We start from the raw sequence: 12408 nt of genomic DNA, 5'->3' as shown, positions 1-12408 counted from the left end.
ACTGATTTTGGCTGGCAACAACATAGAACAGCTACTTCACATGCAAGGAATGACACGAACGACTAGACTGCCATGTGTACAGTGTGCTACTAATTAACATGAAAGGCATAAGAGATGTCTGGACACATTGACTGGCAGGTAGGACTGTCAACATTCGATAGCTATTCGATACTTCTTCACAACATGCAATGACATCGTCACATTGCCTGGCACAGCTAATTACCATCAGCGATAACAATGAGTGCATGCACTCCAATCCAATTGGTCATCCATCCGTCTGTCTACTGACACAATACTGTAACTATAGCACACGCACACCTCGGGTTAATTAGCACATTATGTCAATACATGAATGCACACAGTCAATACATGAATGCACACACACACACACACACACACACACACACACACACACACACACACACACACACACACACACACACACACACACACACACACACACACACACACACACACACACACACACACACACACACACACACACACACACACACACACACACACACACACACACACACACACACACACACACACACACACACACACACACACACGCATGCACGCACACATGCACGCACGCACAAACGCACGCATGCACGCACGCACGTGCATGCACGCACGCACGCACACACACACTCACGCACACACACACTCACGCATGCACGCACACATGCACGCACGCATGCACGCACACACGCACGCACACACACACACACACACACACACACACACACACACACACACACACACACACACATTCAACTATGACTACATACAATGGACAACAGACCGTCAAATTGCATACTTGTGATCTATTTACCTTTTAGTTTAAGAGCTGCAGCAGTCTTTACTTCAGCCTCCTGGTCTCTCAGCAAGTCCCTAAAAGCCTTTACCAGTTCATTCTTAGTAATCTCGGGTCCAACTGCATTCTGGAGCTACAAACAGAACATTAACTTTCAGACACAAAAGACACACTTGTTCTATAAAAAATATATGTGTTATCTTTCCAATCTACAAATTTATTTATCTATTAAATACTTCATGCATCAAATCAGCATCAAACTGTCAACACCATTCACCTTACTACACGCTGCTATACAAATAATGAGTATGACTACAGAGATAGGGCTAATTAACTGGCTCTTTGCAAGTAAAGAATAAATACAACATGCAAGTTCTCATGCATATAGCTTACTCAGAGCACAAAACCTATACAATCTAAAAAACATATAAAGAGCAACAAAAAATCCACATGCAGTCTAAGAGTCTGAGGACACATGCAGAAGCACACGCAAAAATGCTTGCTGGTCATCTGGTCAAGCAGAAGTAATCTCGGTGGAAGACAGTAAAAGAAACACGAGTGGAGACGAGTATGCGCACTTACCTGTTGCTCGAGATGAAGAACGCCCACGAAGAATGCGATCACCTGCTATTCTTTAGAGTTACTCTTGATGTTGCTATGCCTGAAGTCTAAGTTTGCTGATGCTTTTATTCAACTACTATGATTTATTGGAGACCCAGTTGGAAGCATTGATGCGCAGAAGGAAACTAGTTGGAATCTTGGGGTTAGAGTTACGGTTAGGGTTAGGGTCAAGCTGCTGAAATCATATTTGTGCCTTGCTTTGGCCATTTGTCCATACATAGGCATGTCTACCTCCATCAAACTCTATCAGCTCAACCAACATTTCACTGGTAGAGCTGGTGGAGCCGGGTAGACCTCCAGAGTGCACATAAGGTTTCAGACATTGCCAGACATGATGTCTGGCCATATTGAGTTTTGGCCAGACACGAGGCATAACAGTCGAAAAAACCAACATTAACATATTAATAGCAAATACAAATAATAAACCGGAACTGCTAGCCAAAGCTCAGGCCTACAGAACTGTCAATATCGAATGCACCTCTAGAAATGGGATGTTCTGCGGTTTCAAATGATACGAAGGTCGTCTCTCCAGAACATGGAGTAGCAAAGTTAGCATCCAAATCAACCCAAAAAAAAGTAGTACGTAGTAGACTTACCTTTACATAGCGTGTTCTGGTTTGTAGTGTACAATACCGCGGCTAACGTATGCTATTTCATCTATTATATAGTGTGGTTTGCGCTCCTACAGATTAATTAATTAAAGTGTTTTGATTTCATATGTAGTGATGCTGTGGAATGAACAACGTAGCTTGCATTTTTGAAGAAATCCCGATGCGAAAAAGCAGCACCATGTGCACAATGAGGAGCGATGTGTGGTCTTGCGGCTGACAGTATGCAGTCTGGTTACCTTTGCTACGTCATGGAACTGCTTACAGAAAACCACACGCGAGTGTTTGCTGGCAGAAATTGTTGTGTTTACATGTTACATAAAACAACTTCCAACTGCTCATGCTACACTATGAACAGTATTCGTTACAGAAAGATTTGCGTCTCATGCCAGTTTTGGTCAAACATGATGTCCGTTTCAAATTTAGGCAATCAGACAAAAGCTCAATTTGGTCAGAAAATGTCCAATGTTCGACTGTTAGTTTGCACTCTGACCTCTACCACCTAATCCGGTGGAGATAAAGAAATTGCAAGTCTATTGTCTCAAACAGTTGAGCTGGTGGAGGTAAAAGAAACGCATCCTAGATTACATCTGGGACTCTCCTATTGAGTTTGTCTTTGTAGACGGCTTGTGTTCCGTAGAGAGAAAAGATTTGATCTCGAAAACAGATGTAATGTCTGCTCTATATTTGCAAAACCTATACAATGTTTTATATCGATGCATAATGACCAAGTTAAGTTTGACGATATTGCCACTCGGACAGTCAAGACACAACAAAAGTCGATCTATTGCCAAAATTTGGCAGATAAATCGCACTTGCCAACAATTCCTCATTTTGGAGAACTCAAAAAATGACTACTCAAAATCACGTATGTAGGGGAGTAACAGACCTTAGGTATCCAAGGTTGAAATCTTGACAGTGTCGCTTCAAAAGCAGAAGCATGTTACATTGTATAAGTAAATCTGGCACGACTCTGGTCAAGTCATTAAGAACTTTTATGTAAGAGTCAACCTCAAAGAGAACCATACATTCAGTGTCCAACTGACCACCAAAATTAAACCACATCTAAACTAAGCCAAACCCACCTCTGGTAAAACCTTCAAAATATCTGTCTATATGCTTAGCTTTATGCTGTCAACAAACAAACAAACAAAAAACATAGCCTTTTGGCATAGATGATGACAAGAACTACATACAATCACAAAAGAAATCATACTATACATCATTCCTAAAAACGTTTGCAACAAAATTGGCCAAAATCTTTGGCTAACACGCACTGACCTCAGTAAACTTGTCTGCAACCATGTAACGAACTCTCCATGACTTGTCTTGTATTGCCTGTCTAAGTGTTGGCATAGCAAGCGGCTCAATATCAGCACGTGGTAAAAGGCCAGCAACAGCAACACATGCCTCAACCGCAAGCAAACGAACAGAATCCTAAGCAACATGAAAAACAATCAGCAAACTTCCTCGTATTAAACCTGTAAATCTACAAAAATAGTCAATTAGCTATACATTACTTGCTGTTGCTAAAGTACTACACACCACCCTATGAGCAAACTATTAAACAGATAAAAATTTAATGTCTAACAGATTTCTGGTCAAAAAATCCTTTCAAGCAAAAGTATGCTGTTATAAGCTGTTGTATACTGGCATTGTATTCATGTGTTTTTAAACTTCCCAATACATGCAATCATCCATAACAGTGCTATTGATGTTAGAACAGGCAAGCCTACACAAAAAACAATTAAAATCCTTACCACATGCATGTTATGTTGGCAAACAAACAGCTGTTGCAAGACTAGCAAAAAGGCAGAGTACTGCAAAGCATCCAAACTCATGAAAACCTATAAATGGTTAAAACCAATGTGATAAAATCAACAGGCAACTAGAAGAAAAAGTATCAAAGAGATCTAGTTGCAATAAAGATTGCACCTGTGGAGCTTCCTGTAGACAACCTAGGAGCATGTTCACACAGACATCTGGACTAACTAAGATTAGACTAATTGTGATTAGACCAACATTAGCGCAAACATGTTCACACCACCAACTATGATTAGTAAGTCACGTGGGCATGTGAGTGTGATTAGCCTCGACAGTTTTCATCTGTCATATCCGGCAAGAATTCGCATTGACGAATCCATTGTGTTAGGTTTTGAAGAGGAAAACATTCAGTTTGCTTTCTCTGGCAGCTCCTTCAGAGATGGCAGGAAGTTGTCACATGTACAGGAACGTACATAGCACATCTGCCTGCGCTTCCGTATACGTCGCAGTGTTGCTGAGTGTGTACGTTTAAACATACAACAGCACATCAGAAACATCAGCGGCATGCTCTTCTTCTACGCTACCTCACATGCCAAAGTCATGGGCAACCACTACCACCACTAATGCAGTTGTAATACTACTCTTTACAGCGTTAGAATGGCATTACACTAATCATGATTAGGCCCAGTGTGAACATGCTCTAATTCTCCTCTAGACTGTAGTGCAAGTTGGATACTAAAATAGTGACATAGATTACTGCCAATTGCAACGACAGTATAGTCAATCACAAAATTGCCATTGTTTGTTTGTGTGTGTGTGTGTGTGTGTGTGTGTGTGTGTGTGTGTGTGTGTGTGTGTGTGTGTGTGTGTGTGTGTGTGTGTGTGTGCGCGTGCATGTGTGTGTGTGTGTGCATGCGTGTGTGTGTGTGTGTGTGTGTGTGTGTGTGTGTGTGTGTGTGTGTGTGTGTGTGTGTGCAGTGTGGAAAATAACGGTAGGCCATAAGACAATGTCCCCCCAAATGTGTTGTTTGTCTGACCAAATATTGTACCAGTCTTGAGACGTGTTTGGACAAAACATCATTCGGTACGCATACATGATAGTGTAAACCATGTCTCTTAGCACATGATGGCCTTTCCAATGATGTAACTGTTAATTTCATAAACTTAGGTGCCTCCTAGCAAGCTTTATCCAGAGAAAACCTCAGCTGCCTTTAAAGGTGCAAGGTCACTGTCGGACATGCACACTTGAGCCAATCTCCAGTGAGGTAGCTTTTGCGTAGCAGCTATGGTACATAACGTATGTTCAAGTGTCCTAGCAAGAAAATCAGTTTCGATCGCCAGTAAGCCCTTCAAATGCTGTTCACATGTTGAGCATGCGCGAAAGTCAATAGACAAAGTACTACAAAACCGGCTATTTAAGTGTCAATTGACAGGCACGGCAGCAGTGAAAGATTTAAACAACACAAATTTTTGGTGCTCACTTTGAACTGAGTGCGCTTGGTTGCTCTGAGAGAAAGACGTGAATACGGCATATGAAACATACGGAATGTAACGTGTGCTCTCTGGTCATTTGCAGAGCGTAAGAAACTCCGATCTGGACCGAAGAGCGAGGGTGATTGTCGAATTTTACCGAAACTGCAGTGTAGCAACCTCAGTTTGAGATTTTAGAAGAAAACTCCAAGAACTACATCTAAAAAGCCTACAATTTCTACTAGAGTCACGGTCTAACGCAACCTCGTACTGCAATGTCTTGATCATTCCAAATCAGGCTATAAAGGAACTTAATTAAGTTAGCATTGCCTTCAGTGCAAATTAGAACGTCTGAGTCCTCGCGGTTATTGAGTGTTTGAAAAAGTGCACCCTTTTCCAAAAAGATGCAGTGCGCAACTCCAACCATGACCCTGCACCTTTAACGTCATTTCTCCCTTGGAAGTTGGTTGTAAAAATTAAATTACATGCACAATGGCTGCAGTAGGGGAGGCACTTAGTTATACATGTAACATCATACAAGAATTTCCTACCTAGGCTCAGTCCGTCTGAGCCAAAATAATTCACTATTTTCTTCGCGCGCGCGCGCGCGCGTGTGTGTGTGTGTGTGTGTGTGTGTGTGTGTGTGTGTGTGTGTATGTGTGTGTGTGTGTGTGTGTGTGTGTGTGTGTGTGTGTGTGTGTGTGTGTGTGTGTGTGTGTGTGTATGTGTGTGTGTGTGTGTGTGTGTGTGTGTGTGTGTGTGTGTGTGTGTGTGTGTGTGTATGTGTGTGTGTGTGTGTGTGTGTGTGTGTGTGTGTGTGTGTGTGTGTGTGTGTGTGTGTGTGTGTAAGCAAGGCAAACGACATCAGAGTTTGCTTTACACTGCAGCTTTGCTGGTTGTGGATTTACTGCTGTAAATCATGCAGGCCTTGTAAACCACCAGAGACAGAAACATGGTCAGTCCCTGACTAGTCAATGTCAATACTGTCACCAAACATTCCGCCAACAAGGCCTCCACAACCACGAGCGTTTCTGCTGTCAGAGAACATCCACTCTTCCGATATAGCCTATGGTGACCTTGGCCTGCATCGTTTCTCATTGGAATGAACGCAGCGTGAAGTGAAGTGTGTGTGTGTGTGTGTGTGTGTGTGTGCACGCGCGCGTGCATGTCTAAAGTGAGAGAACCTAGAGACCAAGCAAATCTTTCCTAAAAGCATCTAAATACACTTGATCTAATCCATCCAGACACCCTGGTTATTTCCTGGTGTAATGCATTACTGGGAAACTAGCATGATATGCCAGTATGAACATTCATTTTGTAAAAGTGTCAAAGTCAATGCTAAATGTTGCAACTTTTGTTTTGTCCGCCTGTTCTGGTTAGCTCAATGACAATCACACAATCACATTGTTTTAGGTCATTCCACAAGGGCAAACATAATCAAGTTACTTTTTCTAAGCTCATACTACCTTCACATCCAATATAAGCAGTTACTCTCTATCTTGCATATCTAGTGACTAGATACACACAATGCATACCTGCTCGTCATCAGCTAGTGTTGTGTAGAGTGACACCATTTCAGTACGCATTTTCTCAAGTTCTACTGCCTTGGCAAACTCCTAAACAACAGCAATCATGTCACATGGTCAAAACACAACATAAAACTAACTGGACGACAATCAACGTAATAACACCTCAATTATGACTACCAACACTTTAGTAATATGTCAGTGCCTGTTAACTAACACTGAGTTTCAAAAGCTACGAGAAGATATACACCATATGCCACTACAGGTTCGTCTCTTGCCCACCAAGATAAACGTCAAATTTCCATATCCAATATCTGATCTGTCTTGAAGGCAGAGCTTCACATTCTCAAGCAAATGTGTTGCTACGCAATATTGCAATGTTGGCCCTGTGTCACATAGTAGCAGACTGGTTCGACAAGTGAGTTATCTTACATCCAACAAATAAATAACTACACAACTAAATGTAGTTACAGTACCATTGAGTAACAAATAATAGCAGCATTTTCTCACAATCCACAAACATTTAATTTTCAAATACAGAAACATCACAAATTAGAATGGGTCAATGTACACAGATAGTCTGATGACAGCATAATAGCAGCATAACACGAAAGAAACAGTTGCTTCTTACACTATACCATATTCGGCCACAATAATGCCCAGAACTATCAGCCTGAAAAATTCCCATGCCCATGCCCATGCCCAAGTATACGCCCAGGGTATGCATGTGCAGAATAAACAAAAATGGTGTTCGCAGAACATCTGTGTGCATTTGATGAGCTGGTATCAGTGTTGAGTGAAAGTGCTTATTGCTAGACTTACTTATTTGTTGCAATGACTGATACTGATGCTGTTAATGGGCTTCCGGCTGACCACTCTGGTTAGTGTGCGTAATGTTTAGATTCTGCGTGTACGCTAATTCTGTATGGATACCAGTACCTTTGACCTTGCCAAAAGATAATTGCACGCATTTGTGGTATCTCTGTCTTGAGTGTCTACGTGATGACTAGCCAAACGATAACATTTTGCAACCATGTATACGCCTGAGACCAAAATAATGCCCGCCCCCTAGTAATGCCAGGAAAAGCGTTTCTTTTCTAACCTCCAGGGCGTTATTATGGGCAAATATTGATAGTGACGCATAGTCACCATCTAGGAATGGCAGGGGATGTCAATACTTAAGCTCGTTTACACCCCCTTTCTATCTTGGCTCAGAAGCACTACTGCAAAAACCAATAGCATTACTGAAGACTCTTGCTTTTGTTCTCTGTGTGCCAAGTTTCAACCTCTAAAACCATTTGGCTTGTATTTGCAATATACCACAATTTCATCTGACTAACTAACTAACTTTCTTCAGACGGGTTTTCTCATTTCGCAGGCTTTCTCCGACTGAACTGGTTGCATTTCTTTGTTGCAAACTATACTGGCCAGAAGACTTTTTCTTCATTTTGCTCATTTTGCAATAGGTTCAAAAATACGACTATCACGATTTGTGTGAGCGGTGCGGTGCATCCTCCGCCATTTTGGAAGCAGAGCTGTGCATGCTCTGGTATTTGGCACTAGCAGGCATACACCCTCTTTTGTTGTTCTCAGAAATCCCAAAAACGTTTATGATGAGACATGCGAGGAGTTGACAAACTTGTCTATGAATGATGTAACAATTAAGACAACAAAGGAAGCGTAACTAATCTCTCTGCAGCACACCGTAGGCTTATCTACAAAAACGCGCTCAGCGGCTACAAATTGTCCAGGACGCTAAACTTAAAACTGAATGCAACTGACGAAAGTGCACTTACGTTGGACGTTCTTATGGTAACATCTGACTGCTTGTGTAATTAGATCTAATGGCATAGCAAGTGCACCTGACCCACCATACATTATTGGGAAATGTTAGGAGCAATGTCTACCACAGTGGTTTCAATTAGATAATGATGAAATGCCCATTCTTTGTAGTTTGGGTTCATTCTGAGGCACCCTGTAAGCTGTACACAGCTAGTGCAGTTCATGCAAAAAGTAATGAACAAGATACAAAAATATTATAAATGTACTTTAGTAGGAATGGCTACACAAATCAGCAAAAGCAAACAAACAAGTGTGGATGGTTCAATACTGTACCAAATTGAGGGTGCCATGACCAACTCACCATTGCAGAAAATTAAAACACATGCAGTGTGAGTAAGTCATGGCACTCTCAATTTGGTACAGTATTGAACCATCCACACTTGTTCGTTTGCTTTTTGCTGATTTGTGTAGCCATTCCTACTAAAATACATTTATAATGTTTTTGTATCTTTTCAATGTAGATTTCCTCAAAATTCAATACCCATTGATGCCTTCACATAGCACCATGGCCATCCACATGGCTTCGTAGTGTAGCCAAATGTAAGCATGAAACAGATGGCGGATATATGGTCAGCGCAAGCTACAAGAGCCCTTTTCTGTGTGGGGAGCATAATATCCAAAGCCAGCTAGATGGAGTTGTGAATAACAAAGATCTAAGTTCTCTCTCTATCCTGTGCTTGTGGCATAGGTAGACATACCATAGCCAAAGATAAAGATCTACCTATTGTATAAACCCAAACAAACTGGCAGCCATTGTGACGAAAGTTACTTTTTACACGTGGGTACAAATCTATGATGTCATACGTAGACTGCATTTTTCTACTGTGAAATGGCTCGAAGCACATTGAATCCACATCCAATATGCATCCACTGCAAAGCATATTAAATGCACTTTAAATCTGTTTCAAGTGTTGGAACCCTTAACCTGCATATATCTATACCGTTACTAACAGCAAATACTATAACTATAGTTGCTACAGCTGCACACCAAAAAGCTTATTTTATTCATACACGAGTTAGCTCACATACCCCAAGTTTTCCTGCTGCAGCTCGTCTCACCATTGGAGTGTCATCATGACAGAGAGAATGAAATAGTCTATATTCAAACACTGAATGAGAAATGAGAAATATTGACAGTTAGAGAGACCACTTACTGAATCAATTCCCCCTTCAATGGTTCACTCACTCGAGGATAGCAGACTGAGAAAAGACCACAAGCTGATGTTCGAGAAGTAAACCAATCACCTACACATAATACAACCATACACGTACAGTAAAGTGATGTGCATTCTATACGTTATGGGTATTATTTGTGTCCATCTGCTTGTCAGTATTCATACAATAAACTTGCTTTTAGTTATAAACAGGTATGTCTAGCTGTCTTTCTGTCTGTCTTTTTCATATATTTTCATAAATAAATGCTATTACAACCAAACCTATTTAAAATGTTCCAGAGACCCAATAGGGTTAATACACCTCACAAACTAATGTACCCAAACTGAGTACGATAGTTCTTTACATTGCTAGAACTCATAGACAAAAGGCGTGATAGTTTCCTTGCAATAGTCTTAGCATTGCAACGTTGTACCGCTGTTGAGAATCTTTTGCTCCAATAACACATGAACTCTTTAGCATTCTTATTCCCATCATCATCATCCGTCGACCTGGTTGATAATTCCCGTAGGCACCTGGTGGCTCGTTCTCCCCAATGGCCGAAATGCTCAAACACAAGTGGAACAAGTGTCAAGGAAGACGCACCAGAGAGTGTGACTTGACAATATTTGGTTAACTTCCTGTTCTTCCTGTTTGCAGCAGCTGCTCCCTCCTTCTTAAAAGCTTGGGACAATGTGTCTATTGCCCCAGAATGAGCCAAGGCTACATCAAGTTCTACATTGGTGCCTGAGCCCACATCAAAGACAGTCGGTCTGTCTGTCTGTCTGTCTGTCTGTCTGTCTTATTTCACTATTTCAAACACAAAAAGCAAAACTTTACAAGAACACTATAGGTAAAAACTACTGAGCTAAATGTCCATCAAAAAAGAATAAAATTACAACACACAAAGATAAAGGGACATAGATGTCCTGTCTAGATATAGTTGGCTTGACGGCAACAGTAACTCCCGGAAGTGGTAAGGAAAGGCGAGTAAGCAGGTGGACGAGAATAGTGAACAGCATACGTTAGAAATGACAACATCATGCATGACTGGCAATCCAGAGAGAGCGCACGTAGAAGCTCCATGAGCAGGTTTGGCCACAACAGCAACTCCAGAAAGCAGCAACGAAGGGCAGGTATTGATGACGGATGGCGGGTGGGCGAGAACATTCAGCAACGAACAAAACAAACAACAGCATGATGACTGACAATCCAGAGAGAGAGAGTGTGTGTGTAGAAGCTCCATAAGCAGGTTTGGGCGCAATAGTAACTCCAGAAAGCAGCGATGGCGAGCAGGTAGATGGTGAAAACGGACGGGTGGCCGGCAACATTAAACAGCAGACGAAAGAAGAACTAAAGTGATGACTGACAAACCAGAGCAAGCACATAGAAGCTCTGTCTGCCTGCCTGCCTGTCTGTCTGTCTGTCTGTCTGTCTGTCTGTCTGTCTGTTTGCCCATCCATCTGTCCATCTATCTGTCCGTCTTTCAGTCCGTCCATCTGTCTGTCTGTCTGCCTCCCTGCCTGCCACCCGTTTAATAATTGCTGTACCTGTAGCCAACCTCTTTACCAATGGCAAGAAATGATGTTCCATATCAGTAGGCAAATGTTCGGCAGCCAGTGATCGCAAAGACTCCACGGCCTTGTCTCTCACTACAGTCTCTTCAACATTAGCAAGACTCTCCAATGGAGGCTATAAACAAAAATACCGTTTCTATTATCCAGAAAGGCTAAATAGACACCAACTTCACAGTTGTATTAAAGAGCCAAATTATGGTACTTGCTAGCTCATAGTTAGCCTCATACCAGACCCTCTCCTTGCGCTGTTGTGCTCCATATGACACGACGACGCAGGTGTTCACGCCGTTGTCGCGTCATACAACAGTGCAAGGAGAGGGTCTCATACAAGGCTAGCTCATAATTACAATCCACCATTAACAGCATATTAAATATTGTCATGCCCGAATGCTCAAGACAAAATTTGCCGGAAAAAAATGTCAGCCTATGATTGCCAGGTGACAACATCAAACACACGCATGCACGCATGCACACGCGCGCACACACACACACACACACACACACACACACACACACACACACACACACACACACACACACACACACACACACACACACACACACACACACACACACACACACACACACACACACACACACACACACACACACACACACACACACACACACACACACACACACACACACACACACACACACACACACACACACACACACACACACACACACACACACACACACACACACACACACACACACACACACACACACACACACACACACACACACACACACACACACACACACACACACACACACACACACACACACACACACACACACACACACACACACACACACACACACACACACACACACACACACACACACACACACACACACACACACACACACACACACACACACACACACACACACACACACACACACACACACACACACACACACACACACACAGTTGATAGCATGAGCTGGTCTAAGATTTCAAAGATTCTTACAGTAGTACATGCACCCTATTCAAAGAACTTAAACTCTGTAGAGAG

At 42.1% G+C, this 12408-nt stretch overlaps 1 protein-coding gene across 1 annotated transcript in view; it reads right to left on the bottom strand.

Moving 5' to 3' along the window:
* The window catches only part of LOC134176723 (serine/threonine-protein phosphatase 2A 65 kDa regulatory subunit A alpha isoform-like), a 30681-nt gene that overhangs the window by 14296 nt on the left and 3977 nt on the right, over positions 1–12408 (bottom strand). Inside the window, exons 4-9 of the mRNA XM_062643380.1 lie at positions 11357–11498; positions 9809–9899; positions 9684–9750; positions 6822–6902; positions 3334–3489; positions 842–956 (exon numbers count right to left, since the gene is read on the bottom strand). Of these exons, the coding sequence (XP_062499364.1) occupies positions 842–956; positions 3334–3489; positions 6822–6902; positions 9684–9750; positions 9809–9899; positions 11357–11498 (652 nt within the window). The remainder of the gene's footprint in view (positions 1–841; positions 957–3333; positions 3490–6821; positions 6903–9683; positions 9751–9808; positions 9900–11356; positions 11499–12408) is intronic.

This window comes from Corticium candelabrum, chromosome 3 (genome assembly GCF_963422355.1).
Source record: "Corticium candelabrum chromosome 3, ooCorCand1.1, whole genome shotgun sequence".
Taxonomy (NCBI): domain Eukaryota; kingdom Metazoa; phylum Porifera; class Homoscleromorpha; order Homosclerophorida; family Plakinidae; genus Corticium; species Corticium candelabrum.
Note: the sequence above shows the minus strand (reverse complement) of the source record. Positions and strands in the feature narration are given on the sequence as shown.